This window comes from Phyllobates terribilis, unplaced genomic scaffold (assembly GCF_046119375.1).
Source record: "Phyllobates terribilis strain yellow unplaced genomic scaffold, ASM4611937v1 Scaffold_4__5_contigs__length_816908805, whole genome shotgun sequence".
Lineage (NCBI taxonomy): Eukaryota > Metazoa > Chordata > Amphibia > Anura > Dendrobatidae > Phyllobates > Phyllobates terribilis.
The window spans coordinates 291979665-291993517 of NW_027362764.1; the positions used below are offsets into that span (position 1 = coordinate 291979665).

General features: G+C 47.1%; 1 protein-coding gene across 3 annotated transcripts in view; it reads left to right on the forward strand.

Annotated features, from left to right (window-relative positions):
* Nucleotides 1-13853, forward strand: part of ITGA9 (integrin subunit alpha 9) — a 636829-nt gene that overhangs the window by 160832 nt on the left and 462144 nt on the right. For all 3 annotated transcript variants that reach the window (XM_073678319.1, XM_073678318.1, XM_073678320.1), the window contains exons 6-7: nucleotides 9279-9411; nucleotides 12623-12708. In XM_073678319.1, the coding sequence (XP_073534420.1) occupies nucleotides 9279-9411; nucleotides 12623-12708 (219 nt within the window). The remainder of the gene's footprint in view (nucleotides 1-9278; nucleotides 9412-12622; nucleotides 12709-13853) is intronic.

The window sequence follows — 13853 nt, forward strand, 5'->3', positions numbered from 1 at the left end:
GCAATGAAACAAAGAGTGAAATATTTAAAGGGGTCTGAATACTTTCCGTACCCACTGTATAAATGAGCTATATTGGGTTTAACTTTATGACATTTTATTATTGGTAGCAAAATTAACATGGTCTTTATTTCCTTAGAATTTTTTTTACTTAGGGCTTAGGATATAACTTGGGAAATATGTGGTGGATTATGACACATGGTACAGTAAAATCACGAATGTACTAACATTAGTCAATGTGCTCCAGTAAATTACATTCTCAGTTTAAAGCATTAAATAGTTTCCTGCAACTGATTGTTTCCATAAAAAACTATTTTATTCTCTCTGCTAAAAGAATAATGAGCTTTGGCCTTTACTATCTTGGTATTGTCAAATATGTGTTTGACATTTCTGAATCTGAGATAACTTCAGATCCAAAACAGATGTCCTAAACTGAATTTTCTACAGGCAAGATGCCCATGGATTGCCATAAAGATGTCATCAGATTCCAAATAAGACAATAAAGAGAGGAATGCAGGAATAACAACACTTTTTATATATCATCTACTTTCTATAATTATGTCTGTCATATTATGTTCCTTGCTGCCAGTGCCTCCAAATGAAACCCAAACTTTGTCAAAAATTAATCCCTGGAAAGTGCTGGTTTTCCATGGAAACTTTGCTCTAAAGTGAAGTAGATCAAGAATGCCATTTTGGTTTATAGAGTGCAGATGTGACCCTATTTCTTAAGCCTGAATGTCACTTTAAAGTTAATCATAATCCATGATCTGTATCATAATAACACAATCATCTCGTTACATTAAAGGGATTCTCCCAGTAGTTTTCACCTTCTCAAACTGCTACCATTGCTACATAGGTGACAAGTAAATAGGTTGTAAAAATCCACTTGTTGCTTATCGACATAGCACGGAGGGTTTTAATTATTCCATTTGTTAATGAGACGTCAAGTATCTACTGGGCGTTGATCAAGAGTCCAGGGCTGTAAAATCCTTCTAAAACCCTACCTTTTTTTGCTCTTGATTGACATCTCTAGAGGGTAGGATGTCACCAGACAGCAGAGACCTGTGTAGCAATGTTAACAGTTTGGGGATGTAAAAACTGCAGGCAGACACTTCACAATCCTATGCTCATGTCCTGTTCCCTGGTCATATAGTGCTGACACATCCTGCGGTGCTGTACACAGATTGTAACCCTCACATCAGTCTTCTTTCTGCATTTTTTGTGGGGGGATGAAGTTCTCACTCCAGTTCTGAAATGGGATAATTTAGATTCTTTTGAAATTAGTAAAAAACAATGCAACATTTTTCAGCCACTTAGTGAATACAGAATAACTTCTCATTTTGGTGGTTTTCCCACTCACTTCACCCTTTGGGATCATCTGTATTTGACATACAGGTGCAGCTCACTAAATTAGAATATCATCAAAAAGTTAATTTATTTCAGTTCTTCAATACAAAAAGTGAAACTCATTGTAGCGTCGGCGTCCCTGCCTCCTGCTAGGCAGGGACGCTGTTCCCCTCACCTCTCCGCTCCGTGCCCGGCGTCTTCCTCCCGCTCTGCTGGCAGCTCCCCCTCTCTTAAAGGGGCCGCGCGGGCCGCCATAAGGAGTCCCCGGCCAATGGCCTCTCCATATATAAGGCACCTCCTCCAAGATGGAGGTGCCCAAGCAATGTTGTTGCAAAGCCTTCACTCTGCTTCAGCCCTCAGGTCCCGTTACCAGTTACCTGCCAGTCACCTGCCAGATTCCTGCTTGTTACCTGCCAGTCACCTGCCAGAATCCTGCCTGTAACCTGCCAGATTCCTGCCTGTTACCTGCCAGATTCCTGCTTGATACCTGCCTGATATCCGCTTACCTGCTTGCAAGCCTGCGGTCCGACGGTCTGCCTTCCTACACCTGTCAGTCTGTCTATGGACCAGCCTGCCCGCTCACCTGGGAGCGCTCACCTGCTACCTGCCTGCTAGCCTACCTGGAGGCTCTGCCGTCACTTGCCGTGTCCACCTGCCTGTCCAGAGACTCTTGCCCGCTCACCTGGGAGCGCTCACCTGCTACCTGCCTGCTAGCCTACCTGGAGGCTCTGCCGTCACTTGCCGTGACCACCTGCCTGTCCAGAGACTCTTGCCCGCTCACCTGGGAGCGTCCACCTGCTACCTGGCTGCTAGTCTACCTGGAGGTTCTGTCGTCACTTGCCGTGACCACCTGCCTGTCCAGAGACTCTCGCCCGCTCTCCTGGGAGCGCTCACCAGCCACCTGCCTGCTGTCCTTCTACCCAGAGACTGTCCCTGTCACTTGTCGTGATTACCTGCCCTTCTACCCAGAGACTGTCCCTGTCACTTGCCATGACTACCTGCCCGTCTTCCCTGGGAGCCACCTGCTTCCTTACAAGGACCGCCCCCTTGTATAGTTGCTCAGAGGTTCCACCTCCCAGACCCGTTACAGTTTGCTCGGGCTATGGAACCCGGTGGCACCCAAGCTCCCTCGCTCTCGGACCTATGTCATGAATTGTCCCGGCAGAGGTCCCAACAGGAGTCCATCCTGAGTCACCTGCGGAATGTCAACTCTCGCCTGGACACTCTGACTGCTCCACCAGCAACCACCGCTAGTGTCATGACTCGCAACCCGGCAGCGCCGCTGCCCACCAATACCATGGTATCCTGCCCCGGACCCCGGCTTTCTGCACCTCCTCGCTTTGGAGGCGATCCCGCTCAAGCTCGGGGCTTCATAAACCAGTGCACCCTGCACTTTGAACTCCTGTCCCACCAGTTATCTCCGACCGGGCCAAAGTAGCCTTCTTTATGTCCCATCTCACGGGGGAGGCACTGGTTAAATCCTCTATGGGAGAGAGGAGACCCCCTGGTGTCCGACCTGCCAGCCTTTCTCACGGCTTTCCGGAAAGTCTTCGACGAACCCGGACGGAAGACCTCATCCGCATCATCTCTGCTACGCCTCCATCAAGGAAATCTCACCGTGGGTCAATATGCCATACGGTTCCGTACCCTTGCTTCGGAGCTGGCCTGGGATAACGACGCCCTGGTGTCTGTCTTCTGGGAGGGTCTGTCCGGCCGTATTAAAGATGAACTCGCCGGTCGGGACATTCCTACCACTCTCGACGACTTAATAACACTTGCCACCCGGATTGACATCCGGTTCCAGGAGCGCGCCAAAGAGGTCACCTGTGAGAGGAGGTTTCCACGTCTAGCCCCTACCTTCCAGAAACCCGTCACTCCCTCCGTTACTCCCCAGGCACACTCACCTGAGCCTCTGCAGGTCGACCAGACCAAGATGGTCAAAACCCGTCAAGACTTACGCCGTGCCGAGGGGAGCTGCTTCTACTGTGGCAGTAAGGAGCCCCGGATCCGTTCCTGCCCAGAGAGGTTGGGAAACGCCTGTGTCTAGGATCGCTCAGAGAGGTCGCCCTAGACAAAAGTAAACCCTCTCCATCCCTGATGCTGTCAGTCTCTATCATCTGCAGAGAGAACCGCTATTTTGAACTGGCTCAACTTGACTCAGGAGCTGCTGGAAATCTCATCTCTCAATCCCTGGTAGAAAAATACCGCATTCCCACCAAACCTCTGGCCGTACCTTTATCTGTCGCCGCCGTGGATGGGGGCCTCTTACCACATCCCATCCAACTCATCACCGAATCGCTAACTCTACAGGTGGGAATGCTGCATTCTGAGAGCATCTCCTTTCATGTTCTGCCTGGACTCTCTCACGCACTCTTGCTAGGCCTACCTTGGCTCCAGAAACATGCACCCGTGCTTGACTGGCAGACCGGAGAAGTCCTTCGCTGGGGACAGGACTGCCATAAGACTTGTCTAGTTCCCGGTCATCCTGCTCGTCCTTCTCCTACCCCAGTCAATCTACCCGGTCTACCGGTTCCCTATTGGTCTTATGCGGATGTCTTCAATAAAAAAGAAGCAGAGACATTACCCCCTCATAGACCATACGACTGCCCAATCGACCTGATACCCGGCTCTACTCCTCCCCATGGGCGTATCTACCCTTTGTCCGCTGCAGAGACCCGGTCCATGTCAGAATATATTGAGAATCTGGCCCGGGGATTTATCCGGAAATCTACCTCCCCGGCGGGAGCAGGCTTCTTCTTCGTCAAAAAGAAGGACGGCTCACTCCGTCCATGTATAGATTATAGAGGCCTTAACCAGATTACAGTGAAGAATAAATACCCCCTCCCGCTCATTCCTGAATTATTTGACCGTCTGAGGGGGCCTGAATCTTCACCAAACTGGATCTCCGTGGGGTGTATAACCTGGTCCGTATCCGTCAGGGGGATGAGTGGAAGACGGCATTCAACACCCGGGACGGCCACTATGAGTACCTTGTAATGCCCTTCGGTCTCTGTAACGCTCCTGCCGTCTTTCAAGAGTTGGTCAATGACATCTTCCGTGACCTTCTCTACTCCTGCGTGGTGGTGTACCTGGACGACATCTTGGTCTTCTCTCCGGACCTTCCTACTCACCGGAGGGATGTTCGTCAGGTCCTGCTCAGGCTCAGGCAGAACCACCTCTACGCTAAATATGAGAAGTGCATCTTTGAGCAGACCTCTCTTCCATTTCTGGGCTACATAATCTCTCAGACCGGCCTACAAATGGATCCTGAGAAACTGTCTGCCATCCAGAAGTGGCCCCGACCAGAGGGGTTGAAGGCTATTCAGCGGTTCCTGGGCTTCGCCAACTATTACCGCCTCTTCATACCGCACTTCTCTTCCCGGACTGCCCCTATCTCTGTGCTCACCCGTAAGGGTACTAATCCCAGAGAATGGCCGCCCGAAGCAGAGGAAGCCTTTCTTTCCTTAAAACAGGCTTTCTCCTCCGCCCCGGTGCTGCATCGTCCGGACGGCAACAAACAATTCTCCCTAGAAGTAGACGCTTCCTCCTCCGGAGCCGGGGCGGTACTTACCCAAAAATCATCTTCCGGAAGAATGGTAACCTGCGGCTTTTTCTCCAAACTCTTCTCCTCTTCTGAGCGCAATTGTTCTATAGGAGACCGAGAATTATTGGCCATTAAGCTGGCACTGGAGGAGTGGCGTTACCTGCTCGAGGGGGCTCTTCACCCGGTAATAATTTACACAGACCACAAGAACTTGGCCTATCTCCAGAACGCCCAGAGACTTAACCCGCGCCAAGCCCGGTGGTCCTTGTTTTTTGCCCGCTTTGATTTCGTTCTTTATTTTCGCCCGGCTGACAAAAACATCAAAGCTGACGCCTTGTCCCGATCCTTCCTGGTGTCTGACCTTGAGGAGGAGCCTAAACACATCATCGATCCCGCCAGAGTAATGCAGGTGGCCCCCGTGAGTCTAAATCGTCTCCCTCCCGGTAAGACGTTCTTAACGGTACCTGATCGAGAGAAGATCCTACACTGGGGTCACTCGTCTAAGCTAGCTGGCCACGCCGGTCAGAAGAAGACCCTCCAGCTTATTACCCGGCACTACTGGTGGCCTACCCTGCACAAGGACGTAATAGACTTTGTTTCTGCCTGTGTGTCCTGCGCCCGCAACAAGGTTCCGAGACACCTGCCAGCCGGTCGCCTCCTTCCTCTTCCAGTACCTGCTGCCCCCTGGCTGCATATAGCTATGGACTTCATAACAGATCTCCCTGTCTCTGCCGGTTGTACGGTCATTTGGGTGGTCGCTGACCGCTTTTCCAAAATGGCTCATTTCATTCCCCTGCCAGGCCTCCCGTCTGCACCCGAGCTGGCTAAAGACTTTATCCGCCACATCTTCCATCTCCATGGCCTGCCTCTCCACATCGTGTCGGATCGTGGGGTTCAGTTCACCTCACGCTTCTGGAGAGCCACATGTAAGCTGCTAGACGTCACCCTGGACTTCTCCTCCGCTTACCACCCACAGTCCAATGGTCAAGTGGAGCGGATCAATCAGATCCTGACCAGTTACCTCCGGCACTTCGTTAATGCCCACCATTCAGACTGGGTGGATCTCCTACCATGGGCCGAATTCTCTTACAATAATCACGAGAGCGAATCTTCCTCCAAATCCCCGTTTTTTGTAGTCTTCAGTCAGCATCCTCGGATCCCATTTCCCGTCTCCACCTCGGTGGAAAATCCGGCTGCGGAATCTCTCGTTAGCAAATTTTCCTCCATTTGGGAGAGTACCCGATCCGCACTCCTTCAGTCGTCCGAGCGGATGAAAAAACACGCTGACAAAAAACGCCTGGATCCTCCACAATTCCGTCCTGGAGATAAAGTCTGGCTCTCTTCCAAGTATGTCCGGCTCAAGATTCCTTCCTACAAGTTAGGGCCTCGGTTCATCGGCCCACTGGAGGTTATCAAACAGATCAACCCGGTGGCCTATAAATTGAAACTCCCGGCCAACTTGCGGATCCCTAACTCCTTCCATGTATCTCTCCGCAAACCCGTGGTACTTAACTCTTTTTCCAAGTCTACAGGTACGCCTCCTGCTCCGGTTTCCGCTGAAAACGAGTTTGAGGTAGAGAACATTCTGGCCACCAAAAGGGTAAGAGGAAAGACCTTTTTTCTAGTAGATTGGAAGGGGTTTGGTCCTGAGGAGAGAACGTGGGAGCCCCGGGAGAACATACATGCCCCTCTCATCCTTGGTAAATTTCTGTCTGGCCTAAAAAAGGGGGGGCCTAAAGGGGGGGGTACTGTAGCGTCGGCGTCCCTGTCTCCTCCTCACCTCTCCGCTCCGTGCCCGGCGTCTTCCTCCCGCTCTGCTGGCAGCGCGCGCTCCTCCCCGGTCACTGTGCTTAGGGCGCGCGCGCGCTCCCCCTCTCTTAAAGGGGCCGCGCGCGCCGCCCTAAGGGGTCCCCGGCCAATGGCCGGAGGACCTCTCCATATATAAGGCACCTCATCCAAGATGGAGGTGCCCGAGCAATGTTGTTGCAAAGCCTTCACTCTGCTTCAGCCCTCAGGTCCCGTTACCGGTTACCTGCCAGATTCCTGCTTGTTACCTGCCAGTCACCTGCCAGAATCCTGCCTGTAACCTGCCAGTCACCTGCCAGAATCCTGCCTGTAACCTGCCAGTCACCTGCCAGATTCCTGCTTGATACCTGCCTGATATCCGCTTACCTGCTTGCAAGCCTGCGGTCCGACGGTCTGCCTTCCTACACCTGTCAGTCTGTCTATGGACCAGCCTGCCCGCTCACCTGGGAGCGCTCACCTGCTACCTGCCTGCTAGCCTACCTGGAGGCTCTGCCGTCACTTGCCGTGTCCACCTGCCTGTCCAGAGACTCTTGCCCGCTCACCTGGGATCACGCACCTGCTACCTGCCTGCTAGCCTACCTGGAGGCTCTGCCGTCACTTACCGTGACCACCTGCCTGTCCAGAGACTCTTGCCCGCTCACCTGGGAGCGTCCACCTGCTACCTGGCTGCTAGTCTACCTGGAGGTTCTGTCGTCACTTGCCGTGACCACCTGCCTGTCCAGAGACTCTCGCCCGCTCTCCTGGGAGCGCTCACCAGCCACCTGCCTGCTGTCCTTCTACCCAGAGACTGTCCCTGTCACTTGTCGTGATTACCTGCCCTTCTACCCAGAGACTGTCCCTGTCACTTGCCGTGACTACCTGCCCGTCTTCCCTGGGAGCCACCCGCTTCCTTACAAGGACCGCCCCCTTGTATAGTTGCTCAGAGGTTCCACCTCCCAGACCCGTTACACTCATATATTATATAGAGTCTTTACAAACAGAGTGATCTATTTCAAGTGTTTATTTCTGTTAATGTTGATGATTATGGCTTACAGCCAATGAAAACACAAGTCAATATCTCAGTAAATTTGAATAATTAACAAACAACACCTGCAAAGGCTTCCTAAGCATTTAAAAAGGTCCCTTAGTTTGTTTCAGTAGGCTCCACAATCATGGGAAAGACTGCTGACTTGACAGATGTTCAGAAGGCAGTCATTGACACTCCACAAGGTCCCAGAGTTCCAATTTTCATTTGGAAATTAAGGTCCCAGAGTTTGGAGGAAGAGTGGAGAGGCCACAATCCAAGCTGCTTGAGGTCTAGTGTGAAGTTTCCACAATCAGTGATGGTTTGGGGAGCCATGTCATCTGCTGGTGTAGGTCCACTGTGTTTTATCGAGACCAAAGTCAGCGCAGGCATCTACCAGGAAATTTTAGAGCACTTCATGATTCCCTCTGCCGACAAGCTTTTTGGAGATGGAAATTTAATTCTCCAGCAGGACTTGGCACCTGTCCACACTGCCAAAAGTACCAATACCTGGTTTACAAACAACAGTATCACTGTGCTTGATTGGTCAGCAAACTCGCCTGACCTTAACCCCATAGAGAATGGGGGTTAATACCCATAGGGTATTGTCAAGAGGAAGATGAGAGACACCAGACCCAACAATGCAGACGAGCTGAAGGCTGCTATCAAAGCAACCCGGGCTTCCATAACATCTCAGCAGTGCCACAGGCTGATCACCTCCATGCCACACCGCATTGATGCAGTAATTGATGCAAAAGTAGCCCCGACCAAGTATTGAGTGCATTTACTGAACATACACTTCAGTAGGCCAACATTTCGGATTTTAAAAACATTTTTCAAGCTGTTGTTATAAAGTATTCTAATTTACTGAGATAGTGAGTTTTGTGTTTTCATTGGCTGTAAGCCATAATCATCAACATTAACAGAAATAATCACTTGAAATAGATCACTCTGTTTGTAATGACTCTATATAATATATGAGTTTCACTTTTTGCATTGAAGAACTGAAATAAATTAACTTTTTGATGATATTCTAATTTATTGAGATGCACCTGTTTGGTTTAGTTAGTTTTGTGCTATAGCCTATCATGTGTGTATACAAATGAGCTCTGCATCCGGCCTGAGACCCATCGCCACTAGTAAGAAATAAAGAGGAGGCAATTAATAGCTTTGACTTTATTCTCTTTATTTAACCCCTTCTTAGGGTGGAAACCAAATAAAAGCTGTGCCAATCCTTATGTATAGTTGTTTTAGAATGTAGTATTTAACAAGTACTGTTCAAGCATCTCCAAAGCCCAAGTGACATGGTTTTGTATGAGAACAGAGAATATTCTAATATACGTGTATTATTATTATTAGCATTATTAATATCAATAATAACAATTAATAATGATTACTTAGTTGAATCTAAGATGGCAGGATGCTAGTCTCATTCCACATATCAGTGGAGTTGACTCAGAGACATTTTCCTCTTGTTTGACTCCACCAGCTTAAAATATGAAAGCCATTATACTAGATTGTCACGTTTTGTTGCCATAAATCCTGAAGGAGATTTACACTCTGATTTTTTCTCTTTTTTAGGAGCTGGTTGTTATGGGAGCTCCCGGATCCTATTACTGGACAGGAACAGTTAAAGTATTGAACCTTACTGACAACACATACTTCAAGCTGAGTAATGAAGCTGTCATTGCCAAAGGTTACACCTCATATTTAGGCAAGTGTCTTCTTCTCGGTTGAAGTGGATCTGTCAACCCCTAATGAGCAGTAGTGGTATCTTGTCTGGGTACTAGGCAGTATTTTAATGCTATATTTTATTCATTATCACTGTTACAAGATAAATCAACTGTTTTTGTATTTCTCTATGGCACAGAAGCAAAGTGCTGCTGAGTAATGTGGTGGTCTTTATCACAATGACTATGAAGTTGGAAGCAATTACGGAAAATACAAATGTTGTTTTAGACGTCTTACACTAAGTCTGGATATCTGTTCAAATGACCAACATGAGGTCAAACTGTATGCCTAAAAATTCTTAGGAGACCTAAAGGAATGTGTAGACTATGGTACTATCACACACCAGAATAAGCTGTCATGTGTGCACATGAGGAATAACACTATTTCTGGCCATAGTATGGCTTGTATTCACAGGCTCTAGGCTGGTGGTAGGACAATAGCTGCTATATAACCTCTGTTATACACAGCAAGGCACACAGAAAGGGATTCCTACTCTTCATTTATCTTTAGGACTCATACGCAGCAGCAGACATTATACATTAGTGGCTGTATTGCACTGTTGTACTGAAGTGAATGTAACAACACTGCAAAACATTGATTAGCCCTGGATTACCCCTTTAATATTCTTCACATATGCCATGTATTCGCTCCTTTTTGAAAAAAAAAGTAGGCAAAGATTATGTGAAAACATTGTTTTTTTTAACCACAATACTTTTATAAATTGTGAGCATTGGGGATAAGTGCAGTCAGTGCCCTAAACACATTTTTATCATGGTAGATAAGTAGTAAATTCTTTACTATAGTAGATCCCTATAGCAGATCTCATCTTGGTTGGCTGACACTTTCACCAAATTTTTCATGTTGCACTGGACATACGATGTAATAGTGGCTGCAGAATAAAATGTTGTTTTTTTTTATTATTATTATTTTGCCTCTCCTTTGTGGAGATATTAGCAATGAAAGTATTTGACACCTAAAGAGTAACTTTGGTTAACTCCAAGTGGGTGTTATCAGATAGTTTTCATGGGGGGCGTGTACTTCTCCCTGATTGACGCTTACCAATCATAAGCCAGCAGCAACACAGCCGAAAAAGAACAGGAACAAACAACAACTTAGAGCAGATTTCTTAGTGTGTGAGATGTATGCAGACAGCCTGATCTCCTGGTCTAACCTCCTGCATGATTAGAAAGGGCTGGAGTAGCGCATAGATGACTCGCACCTTTCAGATATGGTCCCTAACCCTTGCATATTTCAGATCACTAATACATCTGATTTTCATGGAATAATAATAATAGTCATTTGTAGCTATTAATTCCTTGTAGACATTCCCTGATTGCATAATTGCCTCAATACAAGAATGTACCAGACAAATGCAAATAGTAATTATAATATCACACATGTTATGGTGCTGTGATTTCTCTATTCAACAAGTTCTTCTCTACTACTATCCCATAAATATATATATATATATATATATATATATATATTATTTATTATTATAGCGCCATTTATTCCATGGCGCTTTACATGTGAAAAAGGGGTATAATACAAGAACAATTACAATAATCTTGAACACAATGTGTCAGCGACTGGTACAGGAGGAGCGAGGACCCTGCCCGCGAGGGCTCACAATCTACGAGGGATGGGTGAGGATACAGTAGGTGAGGGTAGAGCTGGTCGTGCAGCGGTATGGTGGAGCGGTGGTTATGGCAGGTTGTAGGCTTGTCGGAAGAGGTGGGTCTTCAGGTTACTTTTGAAGGTTTCCATGGTAGGCGAGAGTCTGATACGTTGGGGTAGAGAGTTCCAGAGTAGGGCGGAAGCACGGGAGAAATCTTGTATACGGTTGTGGGAGGAGGAGATAAGAGGGGAGTAGAGAAGGAGATCTTGTGAGGATCGGAGGTTGCGTGCAGGTATGTAACGGGAGACTAGTTCGGAGATATATGGAGGAGACAGGTTGTGAATGGCTTTGTATGTCATGGTTAGGGTTTTGAACTGGATGGAGTCTCTGAGCAATGGGGAGCCAGTGAAGAGATTGACAGAGAGGAGAGGCCGGGGAATAGCGGGGGGACAGGTGGATTAGTCGAGCAGCAGAGTTTATGATAGATTGGAGGGGCGCGAGAGTGTTAGAGGGGAGGCCACAGAGCAAGAGGTTGCAGTAGTCAAGGCGGGAGATGATGAGGGCGTGCACTAGTGTTTTTGCAGATTCATGGTTTAGGAATGTGCGGATCCGGGAGATATTTTTGAGTTGGAGTCGGCAGGAAGTGGAAAGGGCTTGGATATGTGGTTTGAAGGAGAGTTCCGAGTCCAGGGTTACCCCAAGGCAGCGAGCTTGAGGGACTGGGGAGAGTGGGCAGCCATTGACGTTGATAGATAGGTCAGTTGGGAGGGTTGAATGAGATGGCGGAAAGATGATGAATTCTGTTTTGTCCATGTTAAGTTTTAGAAATCTGGCAGAGAAGAAGGATGAAATAGCGGACAGACATTGTGGGATTTTGGTTAATAAGGAGGTGATATCGGGTCCAGAGAGGTAGATCTGTGTGTCATCGGCATAGAGGTGATACTGAAAGCCATGAGACTCTATGAGCTGTCCCAGGCCTAAGGTGTAGATGGAGAAGAGCAGGGGTCCTAGAACTGAACCTTGGGGGACACCGACAGATAGGGGGCGAGATGAAGAGGTGGTGTGCGAGTGGGAGATACTGAATGTCCGGTCTGTTAGGTATGAGGAGATCCAGGATAGGGCCAAGTCTGTGATGCCGAATGATTGAAAGTATCCAGGAAATGCAAACTCTTCCAGTCTACAGGATATTATGGGGTGTCACCAGCTGATCAGATATTCCTTTCTGCCTATGCACATCCAATCTGGCAAAATGCTGTTTCTTGTTTTGATGAATAGCATTATGTTACGTCAGACACAACTAGTCTTTGAAATGGTCTATAGGCTATTTTATGGTTACATAAGTCTTTGCAGCATGTCCATTTAGAAATACAAGGATATTTAGCCAGCATTTTCCAGTGATGTTTTCCATGGCAGCATGTAGAGAAGTATGAAAGCAATTTTTCAGCAATAATTGATTTAACTAACAATATTTGACTTGTGCACTTAACTTAATGCTGAAAGTAGCGTGTTGAAGCATGACAGCTGTAATTTACCATCTGATGTGTTTGCTTAATGTTCTCTCTTTTCTGTATCACAGGATATGCCGTCACCGCTGGTCACTTTTCACAAACCACCACCATGGACATAGTTGGTGGAGCTCCCCGAGATAGTGGCATCGGAAAGGTGAGGCTTCCGTCACAATGTAACGGGCATGTGACACACTTAGCACTGCCTGCCTCACTTCCACAAACGCCATGAACTTCAGTTTCCTCTACAACTGCTGAGATATTAATAGCACATTGTTTCATAGGTGAAACTGGACCCCTGCAAAAATGAAAAACATTAAATAAATCTACTAATTTTCAGTTTAGTTATAGTGACATTTTATTGTACTTATTCAACAGAAATGATGGTACCAACCATGTATGGTTTTATTGTGGTTATGAACTTATATAGTGCTACGGTCACATGAGCGACGATTCTCTTCTGAGAGAATCGGGCTGATTATGCTAATGACACCCGGCTCAAACTCTGTCAGAGATTGATCCGAGTGTCAGTTTACTGTGATCTGATTCTCTCGCATGAGAGACTTGTATGACAGGTGCAGAGAAGAAGGAGAATTTAATTTCTTCATCTTCTCCATTGTCTGTTGAAATCGGACTGCACTCTGAAGACATCAAAATGCAGTCCAATGTTTTGCATGCACCCATAGACTTGAATGATTTACGGAGCCGCTCGCAGCATGCTGAAATTTTTTGCACAGACTGATTCGGTCTGTAGAAAAAAATGCAGATCTGCACTGCCCCATAGTATAACATTGGTCCGAGTGCTAGCCGTTCAAACATTGGATAGCGCTCTTCCTAGTTATATGCTCGTGTGAGCAAGCCCTTAGGATCATTTCAACCCAAACTGGGCTCTTAAATGGTACTGCAGCCTTATTAAAGGGAAGCTACAGTATCATCAGAAAATTATCTATTGATTAATTCAGGTTTTTTTTGTTACATGTATTTTTTTAAATGTTTGCAATGTTTTATTTTGTTATATCATGATTTTTATTGAAAAAAATAGAGTTAGTAATTTTGCATTTGGCTACTGGGGCTTTTTTAAACTCATTCTTCATGTCCTTTTAAGAAGAGTTTTTATCAACTCTTATAATCATGAAAGGAAGGATTGTAATGACTGGTTACACCTCTATACACAGCTGATAACAGGGGATCCACCAATCACACTAGGTGATGTAACAGCTGACTCTGATCCCTCCCTTCACAATGATCTTTGCCCAGGATGTATGCTTCAGTACAAAGGATAGTCTGGTTCTGACCATTGTG